General features: G+C 39.8%; 1 protein-coding gene across 1 annotated transcript in view; it reads right to left on the minus strand.

Annotated features, from left to right (window-relative positions):
* LOC134528641 (A disintegrin and metalloproteinase with thrombospondin motifs 7-like) overlaps nt 1-27,943 on the minus strand; it is a 305,564-nt gene that overhangs the window by 42,514 nt on the left and 235,107 nt on the right. The window contains exons 7-8 of the mRNA XM_063362439.1: nt 9,323-9,472; nt 2,562-2,708 (exon numbers count right to left, since the gene is read on the minus strand). Coding sequence (XP_063218509.1) covers nt 2,562-2,708; nt 9,323-9,472 — 297 coding nt within the window. The remainder of the gene's footprint in view (nt 1-2,561; nt 2,709-9,322; nt 9,473-27,943) is intronic.

Genomic DNA, 27,943 nt, shown 5'->3' on the forward strand with positions numbered 1-27,943 from the left:
TCTCTACGTATACCGACTTCTTAATTCTGTGTGGCATTGTAAATAGAACAAACGTGTAGTTTAAAGGAAAAAGGGAAGTTTTTTACAATGTACTTAACATTTTAAAAGATTAAATACAATTTAATGGACATATGCCATCACAGGTTTGCATCGGGTGACATAGAAACACCTATAGGAAAACAGCAATGGCGTAATATCCATAAAATTTTATAAATCCTTCTTCTCCATTGCAAAAATCATTAAAAATAACTTAAGGTTTAAAAGTTTTTAAAAATACTTGTAGATGATTAGATAAATTCAGTTAGTGTTCAAAATAAGTAAATTAAATATCCATAGAGTTACGAATATGTAAGCCTTCGTTTACTATGGTCCCTGGATAATTTGTAACCGACAATTTTTCATACATTTAAAGTGTGTGCTCATATTTTGTAGTGTATACGAGTGTATAATTAGTGAAAGGATTTAAGTTGTCACTTATACATTTTTTGTAAAAAAAAATTAGAAGACAGTTTAAAACTATGTATTAAAATTTACAGTAAGTTTTCAGACGTTCCTAGGACGAATGCAACTAAAATAAACAAATAGTTATTCGTGGAGGAAATTGGAAAGTTAGTTTTTTTACTACGTTTTCAATACTTTTTGTACGTTTAAAACAAGTTTATGGAAAAACGGCATTTATTGCTGGTCTACACTGCATGTCATAAAAACACCTGAATGGAGAACAACGAAGGTTTTTTCAATGACGTACAGTCAGAAACAGTAATGGTGTGTGCACATAAAATTATTTTAAATACTGCTTCTCCATTGCAAGAAACATCCGGAGAGCATAAATTTTAAAAGTTTTTTTGATACAAGGAGATTATTATTGTCAGTTCGTATTAAATATACTAGATTCAATAACCATACTGTTTTTGGAAAACTATTATGTTTGTTTAGTCTTTTCGTTTTGCTGTGGTTTTGTCTCGTTTCAACTGTTGTGCTGAATTTTTTGAGTTCGGTATTTTTGTGCTGTCATCATTTGTGGGGGTTTTTTCGTTCTGTTAGTCAATTTTTTTTGTTTTTCTTTGTTTGTTGACCATATTCCTGTTGTGGAGTATTGTGTGGTGTTTATATTCTGAAAAAAGCTTGTCTAATGTAGAATTACATGGTCACCACCGCGAACACTGCACACCAGCTCGGGGCCTGGCTAGTAGAGGCCAAGAGACGTGTGATGCGCCAGCCAGTGTCGCCCTTAGCGCCAGCCAGGCCGTTCCATGTCCTTGAGTGGCTCAACTTTCGCAAAATTATACATATATATATATATAAATAAATCATACGTTTTGTATAATTCGATGGCATATTTTGCATTTTACTGGCTACTACATATGTCATATGGTTGAATTTCTTTCATTAACAAAATAATTTAATTTTACCAAGCCTTTATAAAATACTATGGATTTTTTTATTATTATAAAAGGTTAAAATTTTTTTTTTAAACAGTACCACGTAATTGCCACAGGCATTGCCTTTAACCAAATCCATGTTCAGTTATGTATCTAATTTGGTTCTCCTTTTCGATACTGCGCAAAATTGTTTTCAAAAATTCAACTTTGCCGGCTAATCATTAGGGGAAGGCATTTTTCGCGAAAAAAACCTGAACGGCTACTAGACTGCAACAAGGTATACCCGCACCAGCGGTTTCTTCCTTGCGATTGGCGGCCGTCTGCGAGAGAAGTCGTTGCCTTGTTTTACCGAGCCACTCGGGACGCGTTTGATTCCGCACTGACCTAATGTGATTGGTGTTGTCACAATCGACATGTACCTGAAATAAACTAACCCAATCACAGAACGCAGATGGTGCTACATTGTTTCGACTTTCAGCTATTCTCGCAATCTTTTCGCGAAATATGCATGCCCCTACTAATAATGCATAAATAGAGACCGGAAAAATTCGCGGGTTCAATGACCTCCAGGATACACTCCACTATCCTCTACACACTCGGGCAAATGCCAACTGTTGATTGGCTGCTGACTTGTCTCGACTGGGTGGCCTGTGATTCGACACTTCTATGAGTGAGGGTCTCTAATCGACCCTCATTACTCCAGATTAACAGTGAACCAGTGGTAGAAGCAGCGCTAAAGTATAATTATTTGAATTGTAGCATATCACGAAATGAATCCGCGAATTTTGCAGGTCTCTACTAATCATTAGAGACCTGCAAAATTCGCGGATTCATTCGGTGATAGGCTAGAATTCAAACACATATATCTCTTAGATAATTTTTCTATTGGCTTACTGTTCATGTGGACGAATCTCAACCAGTTATAAACCTCCAACCAAAGAAGGATCGAATCACAGACAAAACCAGCTGAGACGACTTACAAGTCGGCAGCCAATGAACTTGCGTTATTTGCCCGAGTGTACAGGGGTATGTGCAGTCTATCCTGAAGGCCATCGAAACCGCGAATTTTGCAGGTCTCTAGCTAATCATGCATAAAGTGTGAGCACTTATGTATGTGTATGTCTATTGGTTTGGCACAAGCTGTACCGCTGCAAGAGCCGGGGTAGGGGGGACACTCACTCCAGGAAGTTGGTGATGTCGCGCCGGCTGCAGCGCGACCAGGCCACGCCCACCGTGTCCGCCTCGAAGCTGGGGGTCATCACGTGCAGCACGCGCCCGCTACGCCGGCTGCAGCCGATCTTCTCCGTGTCGTGGTACATGCCGAAGCTGCGCACAACACGCCGCACTGTACACCGAGAAAAAGCTTTGTTTGAATCAAACAAATATTTGTTTATATATGGCGAAACAAATATTTACTTGGTGGAACAAAATATTTTGTTAGCTTAACCAAATTCGGTAAGAAACAAAAATTATTTGTTACACCTAACCAAATACACACTTGAGTTGACAACATCATTTCATTTTGTTGGGTCGACAGAATCTTTCCTACTACAAAATATTTGTTTGAATTAACAAAATATATTTATTTCGCCACATACAAACACATATTTTGTTGAGGCAAACAAACCTTTCTCTTAGTGTACGTACACTCTGCTCGCCGCTCGCGAACACTCGCACACAACACTTAACACTGCCGCGCGTTTATGCGCGCGCACCGCGCAGGCAAACTAAATTTTCACAGGAAGATGGCGGACCCCACGTGTATGATACACAGAGACCGGAAAAATTCGCAGATTCATTTCGTGATAGGCTAAAATTCAAACGTGTGAACAATTCTGCTGGTTCGCAGTTTAACTGGATCTCTCTGGGCAAATGACAGACTATTGACCAAAGAAGCCTCGAACCACAAGCTACCAAGTGGATACGCCTCACAAGTTAGCACCCAATGAACACGCGTGTTTGCTTGATAAATGTAGAGGATAATGGAGGCTATCCTAGAGGTCATTGAATCCGTGAATTTTTCAGGTCTCTAATGATACATTATCATTTTTCATAAAACGTAGGGGGCAATACAAACGTACTGGTATGCCAAATGAAACTTAATGACGGTATTACTAACGTAGAATACATTTGGTACACTAAAATAGTCATGGTAAAGAGTAATTTCATGTTTTTTTTAAAAACCTTAAGGATTCTAATATTACAATAGTAATAATACATTTTCTTCTTTCGAAATTTACTGTCAGGCAGTGGTTATAGTGCGCGATTAATAAGCTAAATGACTGTGATTGAAACTCCGCAGTTGGAATTTTTTTTATTATGTTTTATTAAAGATTACTGATTCATACCAATTGTGATTTAAGCAAAAATATATGAAAACAATTTATTTGTCTATCGTATTGCTATAAAATTATTTTATGCCCAAGTTTATATTAATTTTGAATACTGAGTACCTACTTATTTCATTAATTTTTGTTACAGTAAATTCCAAAATAAATAAGTGTCTTAAATCAAAAAAGTAGTATAACTTCTAATGCGCGTACATAGTTACATACAAATATATTTTTTTAAATTTTTGTTAATAAAACAGAAATATTCATGCAAAATTACAAACATCTGTAAGATAGTAATACTGCATCACTAAAAAATAGTTTTCGCAGAAATACTAAGTTCGGATTCTTACCAGGGAATTTATGCTTTGTGTTGTCACAGTACCACCTATAGTTAAACCGTTCCATGAGTAAAGTAAAATTGTTGAATAGTCGATTATCTTTTCCATGGTTTATAAAATTATTTGCTAATTTTCTTAAGAAATACTGAGTATTATCTCGAAAAAACGTTTCCATGTGTTGAACAAACTCACAATATTTTTCTTGTAGTGTTAGGTACAAAATATTTCATGGCAAATGGTTTTATTAAGGAATATTTTGTAAAAGCTGTGCAGAGAATAATCAAGCCAAAAAAATTTGTTGAAGAAAATTAATTTCCGGAAGAGCAACGCTGCAAAGTTACAGGCGCGAACAGAGAAGCAGGCAACTGAGACACGTCAGCGACTGAGCGGACGAGATCCAGTTTGAAGCAGCCGCTGGTCAAATGCGTGCGAAGGTCTTCCTGCTTGGCAAGAAGTCTGCTGGGAAGTTTCCACTCGCCTCCCGGCACAACAGTGTGCTTGTCGGCCATCTCTGGAAATGTTTAAAAGTCCGCCACGCCGTCGCTGTTCTCCGAATCTGTGATCGCATCACCGCGCTGACTAGACCCTGGACGCCGCGCTAAAATCACTCCAAGCCAAACGTGTAAATGTAAGCACTGCTAAAATCCACCGTGATGCGCTCATCAAAACGCCGGTCGCTACTGCACTTGACTAGCTCTACACGTCTGCTCTACTATCGTCATCTACTTGCCGTAGATCACCAGAACAACTGTACCACGCAGACGGGCCTGCACGACGTCTAAGCCCCTGGGAAGGTGCCAACACAGGAAAAAAAATCCTCTGTACTTAAACAATATACATATTTGGAAATAATTAGCCACGAAATAGTTAGTAATAATAACACAGGAAATATATTGTAACTTTATACAACACATGGCATACATGAAATACGTTTTTAGAGATAACACTAAGTATTTCTTACGAAAATTGGTGCATAATTTTATATTCTTGTACTGATATTTCATTCTGCGTATTTTTTGTTTAAACCATTGAAAAATAATAGAATAATCAATAATTGAACTTTGGCTGGAAATTAAACCATTTGAAAAAGGAATTTTGTAATTTTGGCTGAAATGGTTGATCCACTTTTCATAAATCAACAAAAATGGCACTTAATTCGCAAAAAAAAAATAATAATAATAAGGTAGTCATAATTTTCCGACTCGAATACGGAGATTACTTACCACGAGATGTTTACTAAGCGCCTGTGCTTAGGCTACACGCATTGCGTATTATAAGTTCATAATGCATATGGCCGAGGCATTCGTTCTATGCCCAGGTGGTGAACTTCTATGTACAGGGGTTAAAGAAACTGGTGCAGCGTTACGTTGTTTGGAACTGAATGGTGAAGATGTGAAGTTGTGAAGTAGATATTTAGTAAACTGAAACTGGAAATATAACCGTTTTATCAAGAATTAATTTTGACGTGACGTCTAATAAATCGATAAATCGATGAACGCCGGCTGCACGCACGATAAAGTGTCCCGTAACGCACATTTTCCCGTTACGTTGTGTCCCGTTACGCTCATGGTACGCTTGCGCCACCTCTATATCTCTTCCACTCGATTGGAACAACCATCGATTTGACTTTTTCGAGGCACATTAAACTTTAAACACTCCCATTCGTTTCCTACTTTTCCTATCATCGTCCTATCCTTAACAGAATAACATAGATTAGAAGAAGTTAAATAGCAAACATGTATAAAAGTTATAGTTAAAATAATCTTTTCGTTAAAGTAATTTACATATTTGATTTAATGAGTGCAAATAAAAGTAAATTTTTTAATTAAATTCTAGATTTCATTTCACTCCTTCTTTTTACATGTACTACAAAATAGTGATAAAAATAAAAATGATTTAATTTCATTCTTAAAAGTATGCAATCATTTCATCCATGTTTTGTTATGACGTTGTTACGTTAAAATACAGACAACCAATTTTTTAATGACCAAACGGAGCTTACTTTACGACATTCTTTCGTACCTTTTAGATATATCTTTTAAAACACTTTATTTTTAGAATTACACTAAAAACCCAATAAAATTTTATTTCATCAAAATAATAGTAAATTTTAATTTTTTTAATGTTTTGAGTAAAGCAAAATTTCGTTATTTAATAAAAGTTGCTATAAAAATAAAGAGTTTTTTGACAATGGTCACATAGTAAAAATTTATTTAAATTTATTACTACACGACATCACTCTATAAGTTATGCCAGGATGTAATTTAATTGGCTTTAGAGATTCACAGGATTATTTAGTTAACATTTATGTAATTGATTAAACTATCTAGAAAAAAATATTGAGGGAACTAACAGCTTCAGAATATTTTCCGGTGTCTGAAAACAAACCTCGTACAATTGTCTCTAAGTTCGCATTGTGCTGCACACAGCTGCCTGACCGGTTGCATAAGTCTAAGGAGACATTTCACCAGACGCTCGAGTTTAAACAAGAGGGCCACTCGGCTCTGGCCGAGATACGCACGCGTTTCTTGAATAAAGAGTGCTGGGTTATAATTATCAGAAAATATGTGTTTTAATTATTCAAAACAGACAACCATAAACGGGTATACAAGAACCGCTAGCTCAGTTTTTGGTTACCAAATATGTGAGCAGATATGTGGGGCTAAACAAATATCGCGTCATTCGTAGCTAACACGAACATAAACATGGAACACTTATAAATTTTATACAACTTTTTTTTTGTCAAAGGAAAAATCCAAAAACACTAAATCAACGGACATAACAACCAGTTCACCTGAAAAGAGTATCGTCAGGGATTAATATTCTTTTAAAGAATAGCTACCAATAACAATATATTTTCGAATTTTACATAAATAAAGAGGCAAGTAGAGACTTTTTGACAAAGTCTGCTGTGTTTTGCTATAAAATATTATTAAATTAAAAGCATGTAGAGAGATTTCATGGGATTATAAATTTTAGACCTCAAGTTGGTAAAAAAATATAGGCTGTTCTATAACTCAATATCAAGCTGAGAACAGTTGATATAGGCTCTGAATATAAAAAAATCAGGAAGTGTCGTAGTTTTCGAGTTGCAGACATTTTTCAATTGTTTTTAAATTCCCCTCCTGCACCAGATTATTACATACTGTGAATAAAAACTATTGCTATGCAATAAGAACTAACCCCACTATTGATAACAATTCGAAATAAAGTCGAAAATGCAATACGTTTAGGGGAAGATGATAGTTTTCACGACTTATGCGGCAAATAATTTTTAATCGTGTAACTTTGACTATTAACACTGTCAAAAATTATTTTATCTATATAGCAAGTCATTTGTTTAATAAGCCATCTTATCCAATATAATTTGCTAACTTAGCAATAAAAGTTTTTTTTTCCAGTATGACTAGTCAAATTTATCGAATTATAATTTCTGCTGCGTAAGTCTTCCAAAATATTTCCCCCCTAATATATAGCATGTTTGATTTGATTTTGAATCGTTATCAATAGTAGAGTTATTTATGATTTAACAAATAATTTACGTAACAGTATCTAATAATTTGGTGTAGGTAGGAGATTTAAAATGTTTTAATAAATGACTACAACTCTAAAACTATTTCGTTATTAAAATTTTTGTATTTTTTAAAACAGAACCGTAATTTCCTGACCTATAAACTGTTGTCGGTTTGACGTTAAGTTATGTGACGAACTGTTCGTAAATTATTTTCTAAAAATCTTTGCCACGTCTCACTGTTTTTGGAATAAAATTACTTGCAGCGATATATTTATAAAATAGTATTTTGTAATTTGTAATCTCGTCTACGGGAAGTGTTCTGAAACATACATGATTTCAATTGACAATTTTGTTAATTACATGACGTAAATGCCTAAAAGTCAGTATTTTAAATACTTTTGCAAGGAGTTGGTTGCCTTTCTGGTAATCTTCAATATTTCTTGAATAAGTTTAAAAATCACATGAGAAAAAGTTAGAGATTTATTATTTAAATCGTATATAGTTGATTTTTTTTTAAATCTCAGTCTCAGTGCTTTTATATTATGCTCCAGAAGATCTAAGAATTATCTTATACAATACATTCCCCTCCATACATATAACAATATAACTCAAACTAAGACTGTCTTACGAATATTCCAACTGGCAAAGAAATGAGCAAGATACTTTGTATTTCATCATCTTACAAACATAAATAATATAGAATGTCCATAAAATAATGTCCCAGTTTCATTGGTATATTATAACAGTTTAATTTAGACTATTTGAAAAAAAATCTTTCATAAAATTCAAGGTAAACCAACAATTTTTCCTTACAAATGTTCAATGTGTGCACCATCAGTTATACGTCACACGTCCAACCTAAAATCTAATTCTTCCCACACCTTGGTTAACAAGTCCGGAGTAATGGAAGCAATAGCCTCTTCAATTTTGGGTATACACTCTGGAAAATCACTAGGTAGCGGCAACGGCTGAACGTAGACGCGATCTTCTATAAAGCCCAAAGGAAAAAAAATCGCATTGCGTTAAAGTAGAGGCCAGCGCAAAAGAACTCTGTCGTCTCGACCATTACGACAATCCAACGTTCAAGACTTAGATTTTCACCGCTCTCGAACATAGCTATTCCAATTGGGAGGGTCTTCATCCTGGAATTTCAGATTCACTCTTAGAAAATTGCAGAACACCAAAACGCATTATGCTCAGGAGTCGCCATTTTGCGTAGATGGCGCTGCAAGCGAGAAAAAAAAAACAAAGCAGTATTGGAGAATGCGTTTATCTAAAACTGTTGGAGTTACTCTTTAATTGTGACCTTGAACCATAAATCTACAATTCTTACATTGATGCTACTAAATTTTTAACTAGGACATTCATTTATGGACATACTCTATAGTAAAAAAGGGCGTTGTCTGTAAAGTCAGTTTACGGACGATAATTTTAAGTGATAACGTCATAAGAAAACATTGATGAAAAATTGCATACTTTTTAATTTTCAGATATTAATTAGAATTTTAGAAAATTTAATTTAAATAATTTGTTGAAATATAATCACGAATAATTAGTTAAAAAGCCCTCCTTAACCTGTTTGATATTATAGAAGATTTTCTCGCACGGTGGTTGGTCGGTTCTTGGATACTCGGCTCAGACGGAACGTGACAAATTATTCGTGTGTGCAGCCGGCGTTCATTGATTTGTAAGACGTTATCGCGTCAAAATGTTTAGAAAAGACACAACTAACTGACGTGCGAGAGCAATACTCACTTGTGGCCCATCTCATGCGTGATGGTGTGCGCCAGCGAGATGCCGTTGTCCTCGTTCACGTTGCAGCTCTTGAGCGGGTTGCACATGCCGGCCACGTGCGCCACGCCCAGCGTGCTGCAAGGGGCGTTCTGGCGAGCGCAGATGTCCTCCCTCTCAGAGGGAACAGAGCACAGGCTGCCGTCACTCAATACTCAGTGGGACACACACGTTCTCATACATCACATGCCCAAACCCTCCTTGGTATTGGTACCAATCTCGGTTCTCTGCCATGTTGTCGTCTCCCTCCAAGATTTTATCACCCAGTCCTCCCTCTCAGAGAGAACCGAGAACAGGCTGCTGTCACTCAACAATCAGTGGGAAACACACGTTCTCATACATCACATGCCCAAACCCTCCTTGGTATTGGTACCAATCACGGTTCTCTGCCATTTAGCTGTCTCCCTCCAAGTTTTGATCTCTCAGTCCTCCCTCTCAGAGAGAACAGAGCACAGGCTGCTGTCACTCAACACTCAGTGGGACACACACGTTCTCATACATCACATGCCCAAACCATCCTTGGTATTGGTACCAATCATGGTTCTCTGCCATGTTGTCATCTCCCTCCAAGTTTTGATCACCCAGTTCTCCCTCTCAGAGGGAACAGAGCAAAGGCTACTGTCACTCAACACTCAGTGGGACACACACGTTCTCTTACATCACATGCCCAAACACTTCTTTGTCTTGGTACCAATCACGGTTATCTGCCATGTTGCCGTCTCCCTCCAAGTTTTATCTCTCAGTCCTCCCTCTCAGAGGTAACAGAACACAGGCAACCATCACTAAACACTCAGTAGGACTCACGTGCTCTAATACATCATACCGTTTCAAAACAGCTCCTGCCATTTCTCTTCAAGTTCTGATCATTCAGTCTTCCCTATAAGAGGAAACAGTGCACAGGCCACCATCATACAGATATTTAGTGGAAATCACAAACTCTCATACATCACACAGTTCCAAAACCGTTCCTGTTCAAGCCCTCCTGATATTTACCTCCAAAATTCTGATAACCTATTCCTCTCTCTCTCTCAGAGGTATCTTAGCACAGGCAACCATCACTCAGCATTCTGTGGGGATCACACCATCTCATACACCACCCAGTTCCAAAACAGTTTCTGCTCAAAACCTGTTGCCAAATATCTGTGTTCTGATCACTTAATCCTCCCTCTAGCAGAGAGCAAACTACAGGCACCCATCACTTAGCTTTTTGTGGCACATACACATTTCTGAAGCATTTTCACGCCTATGAACAATCCTCGCACATTTGATTAACCACTTCTTAGTAATTAATTTGCAAGTTTTTGCCTTAAGCACCTTACATTTAAATGTCATCGGAATTAATTGACTATTAGATAATAAAACTCAATTTCCTGAAATTCATTCTGCAGATCTACCTCATATACCGATTACTCAGTCCTCCATGGAGTAACACATATTTTAAGTTTGTTTCTTTCCGATATTTAGGATTTTACTTGTATTTCATTGCAGAATTTTTCTAAGTATTCCCTCAAATAATAGTAACTCTACCCTCAATGGTATTTCACTTTTCAGACTTACAATCTACCAGAAACATTCATGATATAATAATCTTTGGCCTTCATTTTCCAAGTCCCCTGAAGGTTCAGACAATGTATTTACCCTAAGTGACAAAATCAACTCCATGGCTGACATTATCGGTTGCAAAATGTTAAACAGATATGTGCTGCACTCTAAAAATCACTTTTTTACTCAGCAAGAAATGAGATTATTAAACAAAGTTGGGGTTTTGTTATTGGTATTATGTTCTGAAGTAATAAGCAGGAGTGATATCATCTTCACTAATATTCTGCTGTTAAACTTCTAGTATTTGGTATAAATGGAAGTTAGTTCGATCGGTTTGGCTTATTGCTTAAGCGATGTTAAATAAGTTAATATTCTGGAAAAAAATTAAAGTACGTACTATCGTTTCACATCTAAATGCATGATAAAAATCTCTGCTATCATTTTTATTATTGGATGCAGTGCAAAATAAAAGTATAGTTGTACCCTGGGACATGTTGTGTGTGTGCATTTATTACTATTATTTATTCTGAGACAATATCTATGAACGTAAAAGTTTCTATCAAATTATCTACCATGTGCATCGCCAGTCATCACACTGCACAGTTAACAAAACGAGACCAATAATTCACTGTATAGACCGACACTGTTGGTAATATTTATAAAATTATTTGCATGTAAAATCAGACGTAGCCATATTTATGTTCACATATGTTTGGAACGATTTTCCCCAAGATGCAAGCTATTTATATCACATAAAAATGGCAAATGAGTCACTTGACCACAGAATGGCTGAATATTTTAATTTCTTAGGTGGAAACCAGTTGAAATTGTCTTTGCCATCAAACACAGAATAATGACAAAACAGTAGGAGAAATGTTTTCCTTTAAATTTATACATGTTATAATTTGATAACAAGAAATATAAAATAATAATTTTCTCCTCATTCTGTACTTCATGGTGATGTTCTTAGTCGCCGCATGTCGGAGCTGGAAAAGTCTGGAAAAGTCACATTTAAGCCTATCCCCCAGGGAAATAAATATCATTCTTCTTGCGTTCGACTTCATCAATTTATAGATAGTAGGCCAGACTTCTAATCACTCAGCCATCGAGCCCCTCCCTTCCAAAATTATTTCATTATACTTACACGATCTTTAGTAACGGCAGGTTGCTCTTGCTATGTACATTCTGAACGTGTTAAAAAAACCTATTTTTTGGGAGGGGGGGGGGGGGTGTTAGTTAACGCGGAACTCTTAGCCGTGACGCATTACCATTCCGCAGCCGCCACTGTCAGAAAGGTTGTTGTAGACAATGGCTACGCCGGGTAGCTCAAGAAACCCAATCAGCATCAACGTTACTTCGTTCCACATTTCTACAACCCTATAACAAACTAGTCAGCTGACTAAAGAGCTAGATACTAAACGCTTTCTGCTCCACTTAAGAACTAATTATCCTCTGAGTCAATCACAGGTTAGCCGAATCAGTTTAAAGGGGGAAGGTGTCAATAATACTGAGATGATCGTTGTAGCTTCTCTTAACACCTTCAAGCTGAGATGAAATGGCGTATCCATTTAACTATGGCTCTTGGGAGCTCATGTCGATGGTGTTTCAGCCCTTACGGGAGTATATACCGTCAATTCCGGCACGTTGAACCTTTCGTGGACTTACAGCCATAAGGACCCTCTACTGAGTACTCCATTTCGCCCACCCCGACCTACACCACCATCACTCTAGGACTGCACAGACACCCAGAGAACCCTTGGTCCAGTGCAGGCACCATCCAAACCATCCTATCTCACCAGGGTAGTACCGAAGATGTGTCGTCTTTCACTTAGTTCTCCCGTCATGTGGATAGCGATCCCTGTTGGACGTGCTCCAAGCATTAGAGCCAACACCAGGAGAGTAGGCAAAATACCATTTCGGTTATTGTGAAATAAAACACATTGCCCTCTGTATACTTTCAATTGTTTTTATTTTGTTGGTTAACTTGAATATACTTTTCAGATATCCGGGGGTAGGGTGGTGAGGGGTTCATGTATACCCATATCAGAATAAAAACTGCCTACTGAAGCAGTTCCCTCGCAGTAAAGCCGAAAATGGGTATCATTACAGTCATTGCGGGCCCCGAGGGCCAAATTCCAGGCTTGTGCACCTCGAACCACGCAGTACCAGACGGTGGAAGGTCACCAACACGCCAACAAGCTCCTGGTTTCATACATCTGTGCTGAGTGTTAAAAAAGTTAATTTTAAAGAATGATAAATAACTAATAATTTTAGATTTAGATGTCATGGAGTTCGACCTGTTCCTGGTCTCCACTCTTTGCCACAAAATTTTCTTATTTGCAGGTGTGGAATAAAGGCAACTACTACATCCAAGAGTCCAGTACCAAGCAGTAGAGCAAACCAACTGCTACTAAGAGTCCTGCACCAAGCAGTAGAGCCAACCAACTGCTACTACGAGTCCTGCAACAAGCATTAGAGCCAACAAACTACTATATGCACGAGTTCTACACCAAGCATTAGAGCCAACCAACTGCTACTACGAGTCCTTCACCAAGCATAAGAGGCAATCAACTGCTACTGCGAATCCTGCACCAAGCATTAGAGCCAACCAACTACTACTACTACTACGAGAACTGCACTTAGCATTAGAGCCAACCAACTGCTACTACGAGTCCTGCACCAAGCATTAGAGCCAACAAACTGCTACTACGAGTCCTGCACCGAGCATTAGAGCCAACCAACTGCTACTACGAGAGTAGTATGTGAATGACGGTCCGAGATCAGGCCTCAGGCGGTGGAGCCGAGAGCCGACTCCGCCATCTTGGATTTGTGACGCCACGGCGGCAAAAATTCCTCAAAATTCCTCAAAAATGATTAAAAATGACTCAAAATTTCCCGTTTTAAGAAAAAATTTCCCGTTTTCGAGGGAAAAATTCCCGTTACGAGGGAAAATTTCCCGTTTTAGTCCTTAAAAATCCCAACGGCTAGAAATGTCCTGATAGAGGCTTAAGCATCCTTAACTCAAGCCTCAGTTAAGCCTCTATCAGGATGTGACCTTGACCTTTGACCTTGACCCCGACGGCCATCTTGGATCCACCATCTTGGATGACGTCATTTCGTTTTCTCGAACATTCCGGCATTGTGTTATCGGGCATTTTGAATGATGACGTCACCGCTGCAATTTTCGTTACGGCCGCCATCTTTAAATTTATTATCCGATTTTAATGAAAAAATATTTTAAAATTATAAAAAAATTAAATAAAAATTTTTTTAATAACATATTTAAAAAACAAACATTTACAACACGGAGCTCAGAGTCCTCGGTTCGAACCCGACGAGTGCAAAAAAAATAAAAATGGCAACCGATCCTTCCTTCGTGGTGGGTGCTGGCAGACTGACTCCCACCACTTTTTTTCAAAGCATAAATATCGTCAGGTAGTATGACGTCACGTCCGCCATCTTGTCCTCGTCTGCTGGAAGCCATCATCAGTGTATCGTCGGCGAGAGTGCGCTGACGCCATGTTAGTTTAATTCTTATCCGCTAGAGTACAGTAATCATTTATTATTGCTGTGACACCCGACATCTTGTCATTTGGCCGCCATCTTGAAAATCCGTAATTATTTAGCTAGAAATTCGGGAAAAATTCCAAAATTCATTAAATAAATTTGTAATCTATATACTGATTGATTAGGTCAACTAAGGTCCTTGGTACGATCTAGGACGATGCAAAAAAATTAAATATAACATCAATTTAACATAATAGTAACAGGTTCGAGGAATTAAACACCACAAGTTCTTTTACAAACATAATATTTATTACATAATTTCTATTCTACTACAGGATCATTTGCGAAAGCCAGCAATCTTATAATCATTTAGTTCCGCAGCGGTGTGAAATGACTAATTCTTAGCTCCAATCGGTTTATACTAGACAGAGTCCAGCCAGAACCTTTACAGACATAGTCAACCTCTTCTAGACAGAGTTTCTGGATACCATTCTTAACAGTTTGCTTCACATCGTTAGAACTGTAAATTACTGCAGCCGATGTCTTGAATGCACACTTCTTCACTTTGTCATCGAACGGATATGGCTTTCCATATATACAGTCCAACCACAAGTTATATTTCAAAGGTCCGTTTGTTGCTACATCATCAGTAAGCTGATTGATTATGTCCTCTCTGATATCATCAAGAAAATTACAAATGTCTTTCGACTCACCTAACGTATTTAAATAATAATAGTCCTTCAATGTTCCACGAAATGCAGACTGCGCCAAGTAGAAGCCATTATCGTTCACTTGTAATGCTCCGAACACAGTCTTAGGTTTATTTTCCTGTTCAGACGTCATACCAATCGGTTGCTGCACATCGGTTTTCTTGCTTGTACGCTCACGAGCCTTCAACCTAAACCGAGGAGTCGAAATTTCTGCAGGTAGTTCAGCAGTAGGCACACGGACTTCACCTTTACAGTTTTTCGCATGTCGTCGCAAATTATCAATTCGAGTAAACCATTCATGACACTCATCACATCGAAACTTCATGCGAGATGGATTCTTCGTGCATTTGCTCCGGTCATGTCTTCGTGCATCATGGGAAAATGCGAACGACGTATCACAGTAGCTGCAAGAATACCGTGGTGATGAAGACGATCCTTTCAGACCCGATCCAGATACAGGCGTTACAACAGTAGTACCATTTCCAGGCATTCTCTTATGCACATCGATGCATCGTTGTTGCGACGAAACCTTTACTTTCTGCCGCACAGCAGGACCTTTGCATGCCTTCATGTGCGTTTTCATATTATCTTTTCTGGCAAACTGCTTATGACATTTCTCACAAACAAACATTTTACGATATAGGTTCTTGACACATTCGCTCCTCTCGTGTCGCCGAGCATTGCTGCTGTTTGAGAAAATCTTGTCGCAATAACAGCACCGATTTTCGCTAGTTGTCAAATCAGCATCCATTGAAGTCTCCATCGAGGTCGTATCGTCGATCGTCGTGGTTTCCTGCACATCCAGCTCAGTAGTCATTAAGCTATCTTCTGCTGGTGGTATCACATCTGTTGAAATCTCCTCCAGTGTTGACATCGACGTTGTCAACGGAATCTGCTCCTTCTCCGTCGTAGCTGTCGTCAAGGTTCCCGTAGACGATGGTACAACCTCCATCGAGTTCGTCGTTAAAGTCGGTAAAGATGCCATCGAGTTCGCAAGAACAGGTAATTACATGATTAATGCACCAGAAGAAACAAACTAGGTGATCCTTACACCGACGACGTCAGTAACAAACTGAGCGTCCTGTTGTCTAGGACTCGCTTATATACATGCACCGTATGGAATAAAACGCTAGTCAAATCAAGAACCATTTACAATAATACTAGAGTCAAAACAACATTAAAATAGAAGGACCATCAACGAAAAGGCAGCACATTTGGAAGCACCGACAACGAAACGGCAGCACATTTGGAAGCACCGACAACGAAAAGACAGCACATTTGGAAGCACCGACAACGAAAAGGCAGCACATTTGGAAGCACCGAAAACGAAACGGCAGCACATTTGGAAGCACCGACAACGAAAAGGCAGCACATTTGGAAGCACCGACAACGAAAAGGCAGCACATTTGGAAGCACCGACAACGAAAAGGCAGCACATTTGAAAGCACCGACAACGAAATAGCAGCACATTTGGAAGCACCGACAACGAAAAGGCAGCACATTTGGAAGCACCGACAACGAAACGGCAGCACATTTGGAAGCACCGACAACGAAAAGGCAGCACATTTGGAAGCACCGACAACGAAACGGCAGCACATTTGGAAGCACCGACAACGAAACGGCAGCACATTTGGAAGCACCGACAACGAAACGGCAGCACATTTGGAAGCACCGACAACGAAACGGCAGCACATTTGGAAGCACCGACAACGAAACGGCAGCACATTTGGAAGCACCGACAACGAAACGGCAGCACATTTGGAAGCACCGACAACGAAAAGGCAGCACATTTGGAAGCACCGACAACGAAAAGGCAGCACATTTGGAAGCACCGACAACGAAAAGGCAGCACATTTGGAAGCACCGACAACGAAACGGCAGCACATTTGGAAGCACCGGCAACGAAAAGGCAGCACATTTGGAAGCACCGACAACGAAAAGGCAGCGCATTTGGAAGCACCGACAACGAAAAGGCAGCACCATCATCAAAAAGGCCGCACATTTGTCATTGGCTCCAATATTCATTGGCTCCAATATTCATTGGCTCCATTATTCATTGATTCCATCAGTCTATTGATTCCATCAGTCTAGTGACTCCATCTGTCATTGGCTCCTACAGTCATTGGCTCCTACAGTCATTGGCTCCAACAACTGTCTTTTGTCTCACCAACTCCAAATATATATATTTGGCTAGAATTCTACGAGTCTAAGAGACTATGAGACCACATGGCTACGAGTCTAAAATGATCTAGCTGGTTACGAGTTATACATGGCTTGCGAGGCTACAGAGCTACGAAGTTTCTAGTACACAGGTTTACATGACTGCGAGGATACAGGACTACAAGTCTGCAAGAGTACTTGACTACGAAGGTACTCGTCTACATGACTCCAGTTACCGCATCTGTCTTCGACGGAATTTTCTCTTTTGCTCCAACTGCTCCATCAGCATTATGTTATAAGATTACAAGGCCTCTTGCTTACGTAGCTTCAAGTCTACAAGCCTCCAATGCATCATGACTGCGAGACTACGATCAATGAGGTTACGTGTCTACGCGATTGCGAGTCTTCTAGGTTACATGATCGCGAGGCTATAGGACTACGAAGCTTCTAGAACGCATGGTTACGAGACTGTGAGGCTACAATTCTACGAGGTCCCAAGACATCCAGGCTACGTGACTACGAGCCATGAGGTTACGAGACTACGTGACTACGAATCTTCAAGTTTACGAGACTGCGAGGCTACAGAGCTACGAAGCCTCTAGTACACAGGTTTACGTGACTGCGAGGATACAGGACTACGCGACTTCGAGCCATAAGGTTACGAGATTACGTGACTACGAATCTTCATGTTTACGAGACTGCGAGGCTACAGAGCTACGAAGCCTCTAGAAAACGAGTTTACGTGACTGCGTGGATACAGGAATACAAGTCTGCATGAGTTCTTGACTACGAAGCTACTCGTCTACAAGGCTCCAATTGACACATCTGTCTTCGATGGAATTTTCTCTTTTGCTACATCTACACCATCAGCATTATGTTATAAGATTACAAAGCTACTTGCTTACGTAGCTTCAAGTCTACGAGGCTCCAATACATCATGACTACGAGACTACGAGCCATGAGGTTACGAGACTATGCGATTGCAAGTCTTCAAGGTTACGTCATCGCGAGGCTATAGGACTACGAAGCTTCCAGAACGCATGGTTACGAGAATGCATGACTAATTGGCCGCATGGCTACGAAACTTTATGTCTCTAACTGACTACAATAGCACTATTCAGTGGTGAGAGTTAATTTATTTCATGCAAAGGTACTTGCTGCAAGCAGTTCCACTTTTCAACATCAGATGACGTCACGTTTTGCTTGCAGGTAAAATAATATTTATTTATTTTATGCGGGATGCGGGTTGTTCACTATCGATCGCATAAGAAGAATGGCATCGATAGTCTTCAAGGAGAAGGAAGTTCGTCCTTCCTGCTAGTGCTTCTCAGATTTCTCACGGTCCGCCATCTTGGATTGTGACGTCACGGCTGCCATCTTAGATGGGTGTGACTTTGACCTTTGACCGAAACCGCAGGAATGATCGCAAGCACACGGATTAACCATCAAAATATATATAAGAATTATCAGGAGCACACGGAGAAAACCATCATAATATTGGCAAGAATAATCAGGAGCACACGGAAAAAAACGACACATGTTTTCTTTGATATCATAAAATTACAGAAAAAAAATATTTAGAAATAAAAAAAATTAATAAAAAAATTTAAAATAAAAACAAAAAATACATAAAATTCTGGCTTGTACTAGAACTCTATCTTTGCTCAGCAATGATAAGTTTACAAGCTAGCAGAATCTATTTATGTATTTTTTGTTTTTATTTTAAATTTTTTTATTAATTTTTTTTATTTCTAAATATTTTTTTTCTGTAATTTTATGATATCAAAGAAAACATGTGTCGTTTTTTTCCGTGTGCTCCTGATTATTCTTGCCAATATTATGATGGTTTTCTCCGTGTGCTCCTGATAATTATTATATATATTTTGATGGTTAATCCGTGTGCTTGCGATCATTCCTGCGGTTTCGGTAAAAGGTCAAAGTCACACCCATCTAAGATGGCAGCCGTGACGTCACAATCCAAGATGGCGGACCGTGAGAAATCTGAGAAGCACTAGCAGGAAGGACGAACTTCCTTCTCCTTGAAGACTATCGATGTCATTTTCTTATGCGATCGATAGTGAACAACCCGCATCCCGCATAAAATAAATAAATATTATTTTACCTGCAAGCAAAACGTGACGTCATCTGATGTTGAAAAGTGGAACTGCTTGCAGCAAGTACCTTTGCATGAAATAAATTAACTCTCACCACTGAATAGTGCTATTGTAGTCAGTTAGAGACATAAAGTTTCGTAGCCATGCGGCCAATTAGTCATGCATTCTCGTAACCATGCGTTCTGGAAGCTTCGTAGTCCTATAGCCTCGCGATGACGTAACCTTGAAGACTTGCAATCGCATAGTCTCGTAACCTCATGGCTCGTAGTCTCGAAGTCATGATGTATTGGAGCCTCGTAGACTTGAAGCTACGTAAGCAAGTAGCTTTGTAATCTTATAACATAATGCTGATGGTGTAGATGTAGCAAAAGAGAAAATTCCATCGAAGACAGATGTGTCAATTGGAGCCTTGTAGACGAGTAGCTTCGTAGTCAAGAACTCATGCAGACTTGTATTCCTGTATCCACGCAGTCACGTAAACTCGTTTTCTAGAGGCTTCGTAGCTCTGTAGCCTCGCAGTCTCGTAAACATGAAGATTCGTAGTCACGTAATCTCGTAACCTTATGGCTCGAAGTCGCGTAGTCCTGTATCCTCGCAGTCACGTAAACCTGTGTACTAGAGGCTTCGTAGCTCTGTAGCCTCGCAGTCTCGTAAACTTGAAGATTCGTAGTCACGTAGTCTCGTAACCTCATGGCTCGTAGTCGCGTAGCCTGGATGTCTTGGGACCTCGTAGAATTGTAGCCTCGCAGTCTCGTAACCATGCGTTCTAGAAGCTTCGTAGTCCTATAGCCTCGCGATCATGTAACCTAGAAGACTCGCAATCGCGTAGACTCGTAACCTCATTGATCGTAGTCTCGCAGTCATGATGCATTGGAGGCTTGTAGACTTGAAGCTACGTAAGCAAGAGGCCTTGTAATCTTATAACATAATGCTGATGGAGCAGTTGGAGCAAAAGAGAAAATTCCGTCGAAGACAGATGCGGTAACTGGAGTCATGTAGACGAGTACCTTCGTAGTCAAGTACTCTTGCAGACTTGTAGTCCTGTATCCTCGCAGTCATGTAAACCTGTGTACTAGAAACTTCGTAGCTCTGTAGCCTCGCAAGCCATGTATAACTCGTAACCAGCTAGATCATTTTAGACTCGTAGCCATGTGGTCTCATAGTCTCTTAGACTCGTAGAATTCTAGCCAAATATATATATTTGGAGTTGGTGAGACAAAAGACAGTTGTTGGAGCCAATGACTGTAGGAGCCAATGACTGTAGGAGCCAATGACAGATGGAGTCACTAGACTGATGGAATCAATAGACTGATGGAATCAATGAATAATGGAGCCAATGAATATTGGAGCCAATGAATATTGGAGCCAATGACAAATGTGCGGCCTTTTTGATGATGGTGCTGCCTTTTCGTTGTCGGTGCTTCCAAATGCGCTGCCTTTTCGTTGTCGGTGCTTCCAAATGTGCTGCCTTTTCGTTGCCGGTGCTTCCAAATGTGCTGCCGTTTCGTTGTCGGTGCTTCCAAATGTGCTGCCTTTTCGTTGTCGGTGCTTCCAAATGTGCTGCCTTTTCGTTGTCGGTGCTTCCAAATGTGCTGCCTTTTCGTTGTCGGTGCTTCCAAATGTGCTGCCTTTTCGTTGTCGGTGCTTCCAAATGTGCTGCCGTTTCGTTGTCGGTGCTTCCAAATGTGCTGCCGTTTCGTTGTCGGTGCTTCCAAATGTGCTGCCGTTTCGTTGTCGGTGCTTCCAAATGTGCTGCCGTTTCGTTGTCGGTGCTTCCAAATGTGCTGCCGTTTCGTTGTCGGTGCTTCCAAATGTGCTGCCTTTTCGTTGTCGGTGCTTCCAAATGTGCTGCCGTTTCGTTGTCGGTGCTTCCAAATGTGCTGCCTTTTCGTTGTCGGTGCTTCCAAATGTGCTGCCATTTCGTTGTCGGTGCTTTCAAATGTGCTGCCTTTTCGTTGTCGGTGCTTCCAAATGTGCTGCCTTTTCGTTATCGGTGCTTCCAAATGTGCTGCCTTTTCGTTGTCGGTGCTTCCAAATGTGCTGCCGTTTCGTTTTCGGTGCTTCCAAATGTGCTGCCTTTTTGTTGTCGGTGCTTCCAAATGTGCTGTCTTTTCGTTGTCGGTGCTTCCAAATGTGCTGCCGTTTCGTTGTCGGTGCTTCCAAATGTGCTGCCTTTTCGTTGATGGTCCTTCTATTTTAATGTTGTTTTGACTCTAGTATTATTGTAAATGGTTCTTGATTTGACTAGCGTTTTATTCCATACGGTGCATGTATATAAGCGAGTCCTAGACAACAGGACGCTCAGTTTGTTACTGACGTCGTCGGTGTAAGGATCACCTAGTTTGTTTCTTCTGGTGCATTAATCATGTAATTACCTGTTCTTGCGAACTCGATGGCATCTTTACCGACTTTAACGACGAACTCGATGGAGGTTGTACCATCGTCTACGGGAACCTTGACGACAGCTACGACGGAGAAGGAGCAGATTCCGTTGACAACGTCGATGTCAACACTGGAGGAGATTTCAACAGATGTGATACCACCAGCAGAAGATAGCTTAATGACTACTGAGCTGGATGTGCAGGAAACCACGACGATCGACGATACGACCTCGATGGAGACTTCAATGGATGCTGATTTGACAACTAGCGAACATCGGTGCTGTTATTGCGACAAGATTTTCTCAAACAGCAGCAATGCTCGGCGACACGAGAGGAGCGAATGTGTCAAGAACCTATATCGTAAAATGTTTGTTTGTGAGAAATGTCATAAGCAGTTTGCCAGAAAAGATAATATGAAAACGCACATGAAGGCATGCAAAGGTCCTGCTGTGCGGCAGAAAGTAAAGGTTTCGTCGCAACAACGATGCATCGATGTGCATAAGAGAATGCCTGGAAATGGTACTACTGTTGTAACGCCTGTATCTGGATCGGGTCTGAAAGGATCGTCTTCATCACCACGGTATTCTTGCAGCTACTGTGATACGTCGTTCGCATTTTCCCATGATGCACGAAGACATGACCGGAGCAAATGCACGAAGAATCCATCTCGCATGAAGTTTCGATGTGATGAGTGTCATGAATGGTTTACTCGAATTGATAATTTGCGACGACATGCGAAAAACTGTAAAGGTGAAGTCCGTGTGCCTACTGCTGAACTACCTGCAGAAATTTCGACTCCTCGGTTTAGGTTGAAGGCTCGTGAGCGTACAAGCAAGAAAACCGATGTGCAGCAACCGATTGGTATGACGTCTGAACAGGAAAATAAACCTAAGACTGTGTTCGGAGCATTACAAGTGAACGATAATGGCTTCTACTTGGCGCAGTCTGCATTTCGTGGAACATTGAAGGACTATTATTATTTAAATACGTTAGGTGAGTCGAAAGACATTTGTAATTTTCTTGATGATATCAGAGAGGACATAATCAATCAGCTTACTGATGATGTAGCAACAAACGGACCTTTGAAATATAACTTGTGGTTGGACTGTATATATGGAAAGCCATATCCGTTCGATGACAAAGTGAAGAAGTGTGCATTCAAGACATCGGCTGCAGTAATTTACAGTTCTAACGATGTGAAGCAAACTGTTAAGAATGGTATCCAGAAACTCTGTCAAGAAGAGGTTGACTATGTCTGTAAAGGTTCTGGCTGGACTCTGTCTAGTATAAACCGATTGGAGCTAAGAATTAGTCATTTCACACCGCTGCGGAACTAAATGATTATAAGATTGCTGGCTTTCGCAAATGATCCTGTAGTAGAATAGAAATTATGTAATAAATATTATGTTTGTAAAAGAACTTGTGGTGTTTAATTCCTCGAACCTGTTACTATTATGTTAAATTGATGTTATATTTAATTTTTTTGCATCGTCCTAGATCGTACCAAGGACCTTAGTTGACCTAATCAATCAGTATATAGATTACAAATTTATTTAATGAATTTTGGAATTTTTCCCGAATTTCTAGCTAAATAATTACGGATTTTCAAGATGGCGGCCAAATGACAAGATGTCGGGTGTCACAGCAATAATAAATGATTACTGTACTCTAGCGGATAAGAATTAAACTAACATGGCGTCAGCGCACTCTCGCCGACGATACACTGATGATGGCTTCCAGCAGACGAGGACAAGATGGCGGACGTGACGTCATACTACCTGACGATATTTATGCTTTGAAAAAAAGTGGTGGGAGTCAGTCTGCCAGCACCCACCACGAAGGAAGGATCGGTTGCCATTTTTATTTTTTTTGCACTCGTCGGGTTCGAACCGAGGACTCCGAGCTCCGTGTTGTAAATGTTTGTTTTTTAAATATGTTATTAAAAAAATTTTTATTTAATTTTTTATAATTTTAAATATTTTTTCATTAAAATCGGATAATAAATTTAAAGATGGCGGCCGTAACGAAAATTGCAGCGGTGACGTCATTATTCAAAATGCCCGATAACACAATGCCGGAATGTTCGAGAAAACGAAATGACGTCATCCAAGATGGTGGATCCAAGATGGCCGTCGGGGTCAAGGTCAAAGGTCAAGGTCACATCCTGATAGAGGCTTGACTGAGGCTTGAGTTAAGGATGCTTAAGCCTCTATCAGGACATTTCTAGCCGTTGGGATTTTTAAGGACTAAAACGGGAAATTTTCCCTCGTAACGGGAATTTTTCCCTCGAAAACGGGAAATTTTTTCTTAAAACGGGAAATTTTGAGTCATTTTGAGTCATTTTTGAGGAATTTTGAGGAATTTTTGCCGCCGTGACGTCACAAATCCAAGATGGCGGAGTCGGCTCTCGGCTCCACCGCCTGAGGCCTGATCTCGGACCGTCATTCACATACTACTTACGAGTCCTGCACCAAGCATTAGAGCCAACCAACTGCTACTACGAATCCTGCAACAAGCATCAGAGCCAACCAACTGCTACTACGAGTCCTGCACCAAGCATTAGAGCCAACCAACTACTACTACTACTACGAGAACTGCACTTAGCATTAGAGCCAACCAACTGCTACTACGAGTCCTGCACCAAGCATTAGAGCCAACCAACTGCTACTACGAGTCCTGCAACAAGCATCAGAGCCAACCAACTGCTACTACGAGTCCTGCACCAAGCATTAGAGCCAACCAACTGCTACTACGAGTCCTGCAACAAGCATCAGAGCCAACCAACTGCTACTATGAGTCCTGCACCAAGCATTAGAGCCAACCAACTGCTACTACGAGTCCTGCAACAAGCATTAGAGCCAACCAACTGCTACTACGAGTCCTGCAACAAGCATCAGAGCCAACCAACTGCTACTATGAGTCCTAAACCAGGCTGATCCTGGTCACCGAGCACGACGGGATACTCGCCGTCGACAACTGCGCTTCACGTCCCTCCATCAGCTTTGATGCCGTCAGGCGCCCAATGACCGGCCTGACGTCTCCAGCCAATTGGGAGGCGGGATTTGCCCGTCAGCCTTGTCTCGTGGTCGGTTAACAGCAACTTGACCTTGAAGTCTCGAGCTGCGCTCGCCCGAACCTGACCCAGATTCAAGAAGGTCGCCTGTCCACCCCCCTTTTGCCGCGGTGCACTCCGCAGGGCGCGATGCGCTCCGCAACATTCGAGGTTCCCCCAGGAACGCCGCCAGAAATTGTTTATAAGTAGGGACCGGAAAAATTCGCGGATTCATTTCGTGATAGGCTAAAATTCAAACATGTGAACAACTCTGCTTGTTCTGCTATTGGCTCGCAGATTAACTGGATCCCTCTGGGCAAATGACACGACTATTGACCAAAGAAGCCTCGAATCACAAGCTACCCAGTGGAGACGCCTCACAAGTTAGCACCCAATGAACACGCGTGTTTGCTTGAGAAATGCAGAGGATAATGGAGGCTATCCTAGACGTCATTGAATCCACGAATTTTTCAGGTCTTTATTTATAATTGACTGTTTGATTCTCAAATGGGAAAGTAGCTGTTGGTCTTGAAGTTGATTATTCGTCAACTGTGCAATAAACTTTATTTTTTTTAATAACCAATTATCTCGTCTACAATAGCAGTACTAAGACACTAGACTTAATTTCTTAGGTACTCGGTCTGGTAATCACGGAACTACTATAGTTAAATGCTTTAACTTCTCGTTACTGTAATCAGGAGGGTACGCAGAATTTAATTTCGTGTGGGGAAGGTGGAGACAGAACCATTTTTTTTTTCGCAGATTGCTCGCATTTTTATTCCTCCCCCCCTTTTGTTTCACCTGCGCACACCTATGACTGTAAACCATGGCCGAATATTTTCAAATTTTTTGGATTCGTGTTGTGTGTTTCAGTCTCTAGTCACTTCGCTCGGAAAAAAAGGTTACGTTCAATACAAAAAGAATTGACCACAAAAAGATGCCTAGGTCTAACAATCTAGTTCGTTGTAAAAAAAACTGTTTGTACACTGCACAGTTTTTGCCAATGGAAGGCGCAAACATCATTGATTCGGTCCGATTCTTCCCACAATAGTGTTGACGCCTGGAAGACCACAGTTTTTTTTAGGATTTGTACTAAAGAGTTAAAAACAATTTTTTTAAAATTATCTATATTCCTTATTTAACTCAAATGTGACCTCCGCTCTGACACTATAATCGTAAGAAATGTTTTTATGTTTTATTTATATTTTTTCTCATAGTTTATACGATTTAACTATGGTTCACAAAAAAATAAACACCACGAAAAGTAAACCTGTGTGTGAGTGTTAGCAGTGGTTCTGTCTAATTGCTGTAATTTTCTATATTTAATATTTTTGTTTAGATAAACAAATATAAAAAAAACTAGTATTAATTATAATTGGGAGTAAAAGCTAATTTGACACATAGAAGAATATATGTTCGAAAATGGTATAATAAGTTTCCCCAATAAATGCATTTGTTATTCTTAATTGTAATGAATTTAGAGAATGTGCCTAGTATTCACTAGGCGTTTCTAACGTGACTGGGGAGAGGTGGTTGAAATTTCAAATTAGTGTAAATACAAAGATTTTTAGTCATTTCTTTGTTGTACAAAATGACGCACTATAAAGTGGCGATATTTGGATTAAGCAATAAATTATTTATTTATTAGTTTTATCTTCGGAATTTTTCCATGAAAAACAGTGAAAAACTGTAATGGTGTATGTAAAAAAATATCTGCAATAAATAAAAATTAATATACTTTTAAAATTTTCAAAATTTAAGGGGCATTACGCCCTTCCTTGCCCGGGCACGTTTTTTCACCATAACCCAACCTTTTGGATCGGGAAAACTCTAAATCGAAAAAGCATTAAGTTTTTAAGATTTCGAAATTTTTGGTCTTTAACAACGCCCCCTCCCAAACCAGGGTAAGAGTCGACCCCGGTGCAAATTCCCATCATGCCTCGACCTCATGAATACAAAAAAAGAGCCTGGTTATTATCCACAGCTCGAAATTAGTGGTTTTTTGACACTCTCACCCCACTACCCCTTAACACTTAGGTCTTTATATGTATGCAAAATTTCGATCGTGGTAATAAACCACTTCAGTTCGGGAATAGTTAACTTTCTGTTATGGGAAAGTATGAAAAGCTTTAGAAACCATTTTATTTTATCACATTAAATTAATTTTTATGCTACGTCATTTTTGCAACATCTACATCATTAGATTAACAAATAAGTTAATAATTAATTTTCGAAAAATAAAATCATATTTTTACTAAAAAACTGTGAGAATTACAGAACATAATTGTTAATTGCTAGGAAAAATTCCAAACGGAAATATATCCTAATAAATAAATTGACGTACAAAAAGTTTGATAGGTAACTTATTTATTAAAATATTACTTATGGACTAAAATATATTTTAGCCAAAAAAATAATTCACGATGAAAATTAGCTGCCCAGCATGGTAAGTTATGTTGCACGGTCGACGAATAGTAAGTATGTTTGTGCGGAATGTACTTGCAATATTCTCACTGTACCGAGGAAACTAAACTAACGATGAAGGACAGCGTATTGTAAGGCTATGGGATAATATTTCTTCGTGATTCTGGCCAATGGAAGTGATGTCATCTGATGTGGCATAACAATCATCTCTGTACCTCTTTTTTTATGCAATCCTTGACCTCCTGTTGACCCCAGGCATCCGAGTGACCCAGACATGTCGCTGTGACAGCGACGGGACACTTGAACCACTGCAAATTTTTAAATGGTTCACGGACGAGCCATTTCTAGAGACTGGAAAAAAAAATCGTGAATTCATTTCGCGATGGGCTAAAATTAAATTACATATACCTTAAAGCTGCTTTTGTTATTGGCTCACTGTTCATCTGGACGACTCTGGGCCGATGGGAAATACTCAACCAAAGAAGTATCGTATCGTTGATATGACCCACAAGTCAGCAGCCAATGAACAGGCGTTATTTTCCCGAGTATACTGAGGACTGCGTAGTCTATTCTGAAGGTCATCGAAAACGCGAATTTCGCCAGTCCATAGCCATGGCATATTTAGTGCTCTACGATCACTTCGTGAGCGGTAACAACCGAAATGCGCCTTCAACATCAATTCGGCTGGCGCGGTG

The sequence above is a fragment of the Bacillus rossius genome, chromosome 1 (assembly GCF_032445375.1).
Source record: "Bacillus rossius redtenbacheri isolate Brsri chromosome 1, Brsri_v3, whole genome shotgun sequence".
NCBI lineage: Eukaryota > Metazoa > Arthropoda > Insecta > Phasmatodea > Bacillidae > Bacillus > Bacillus rossius.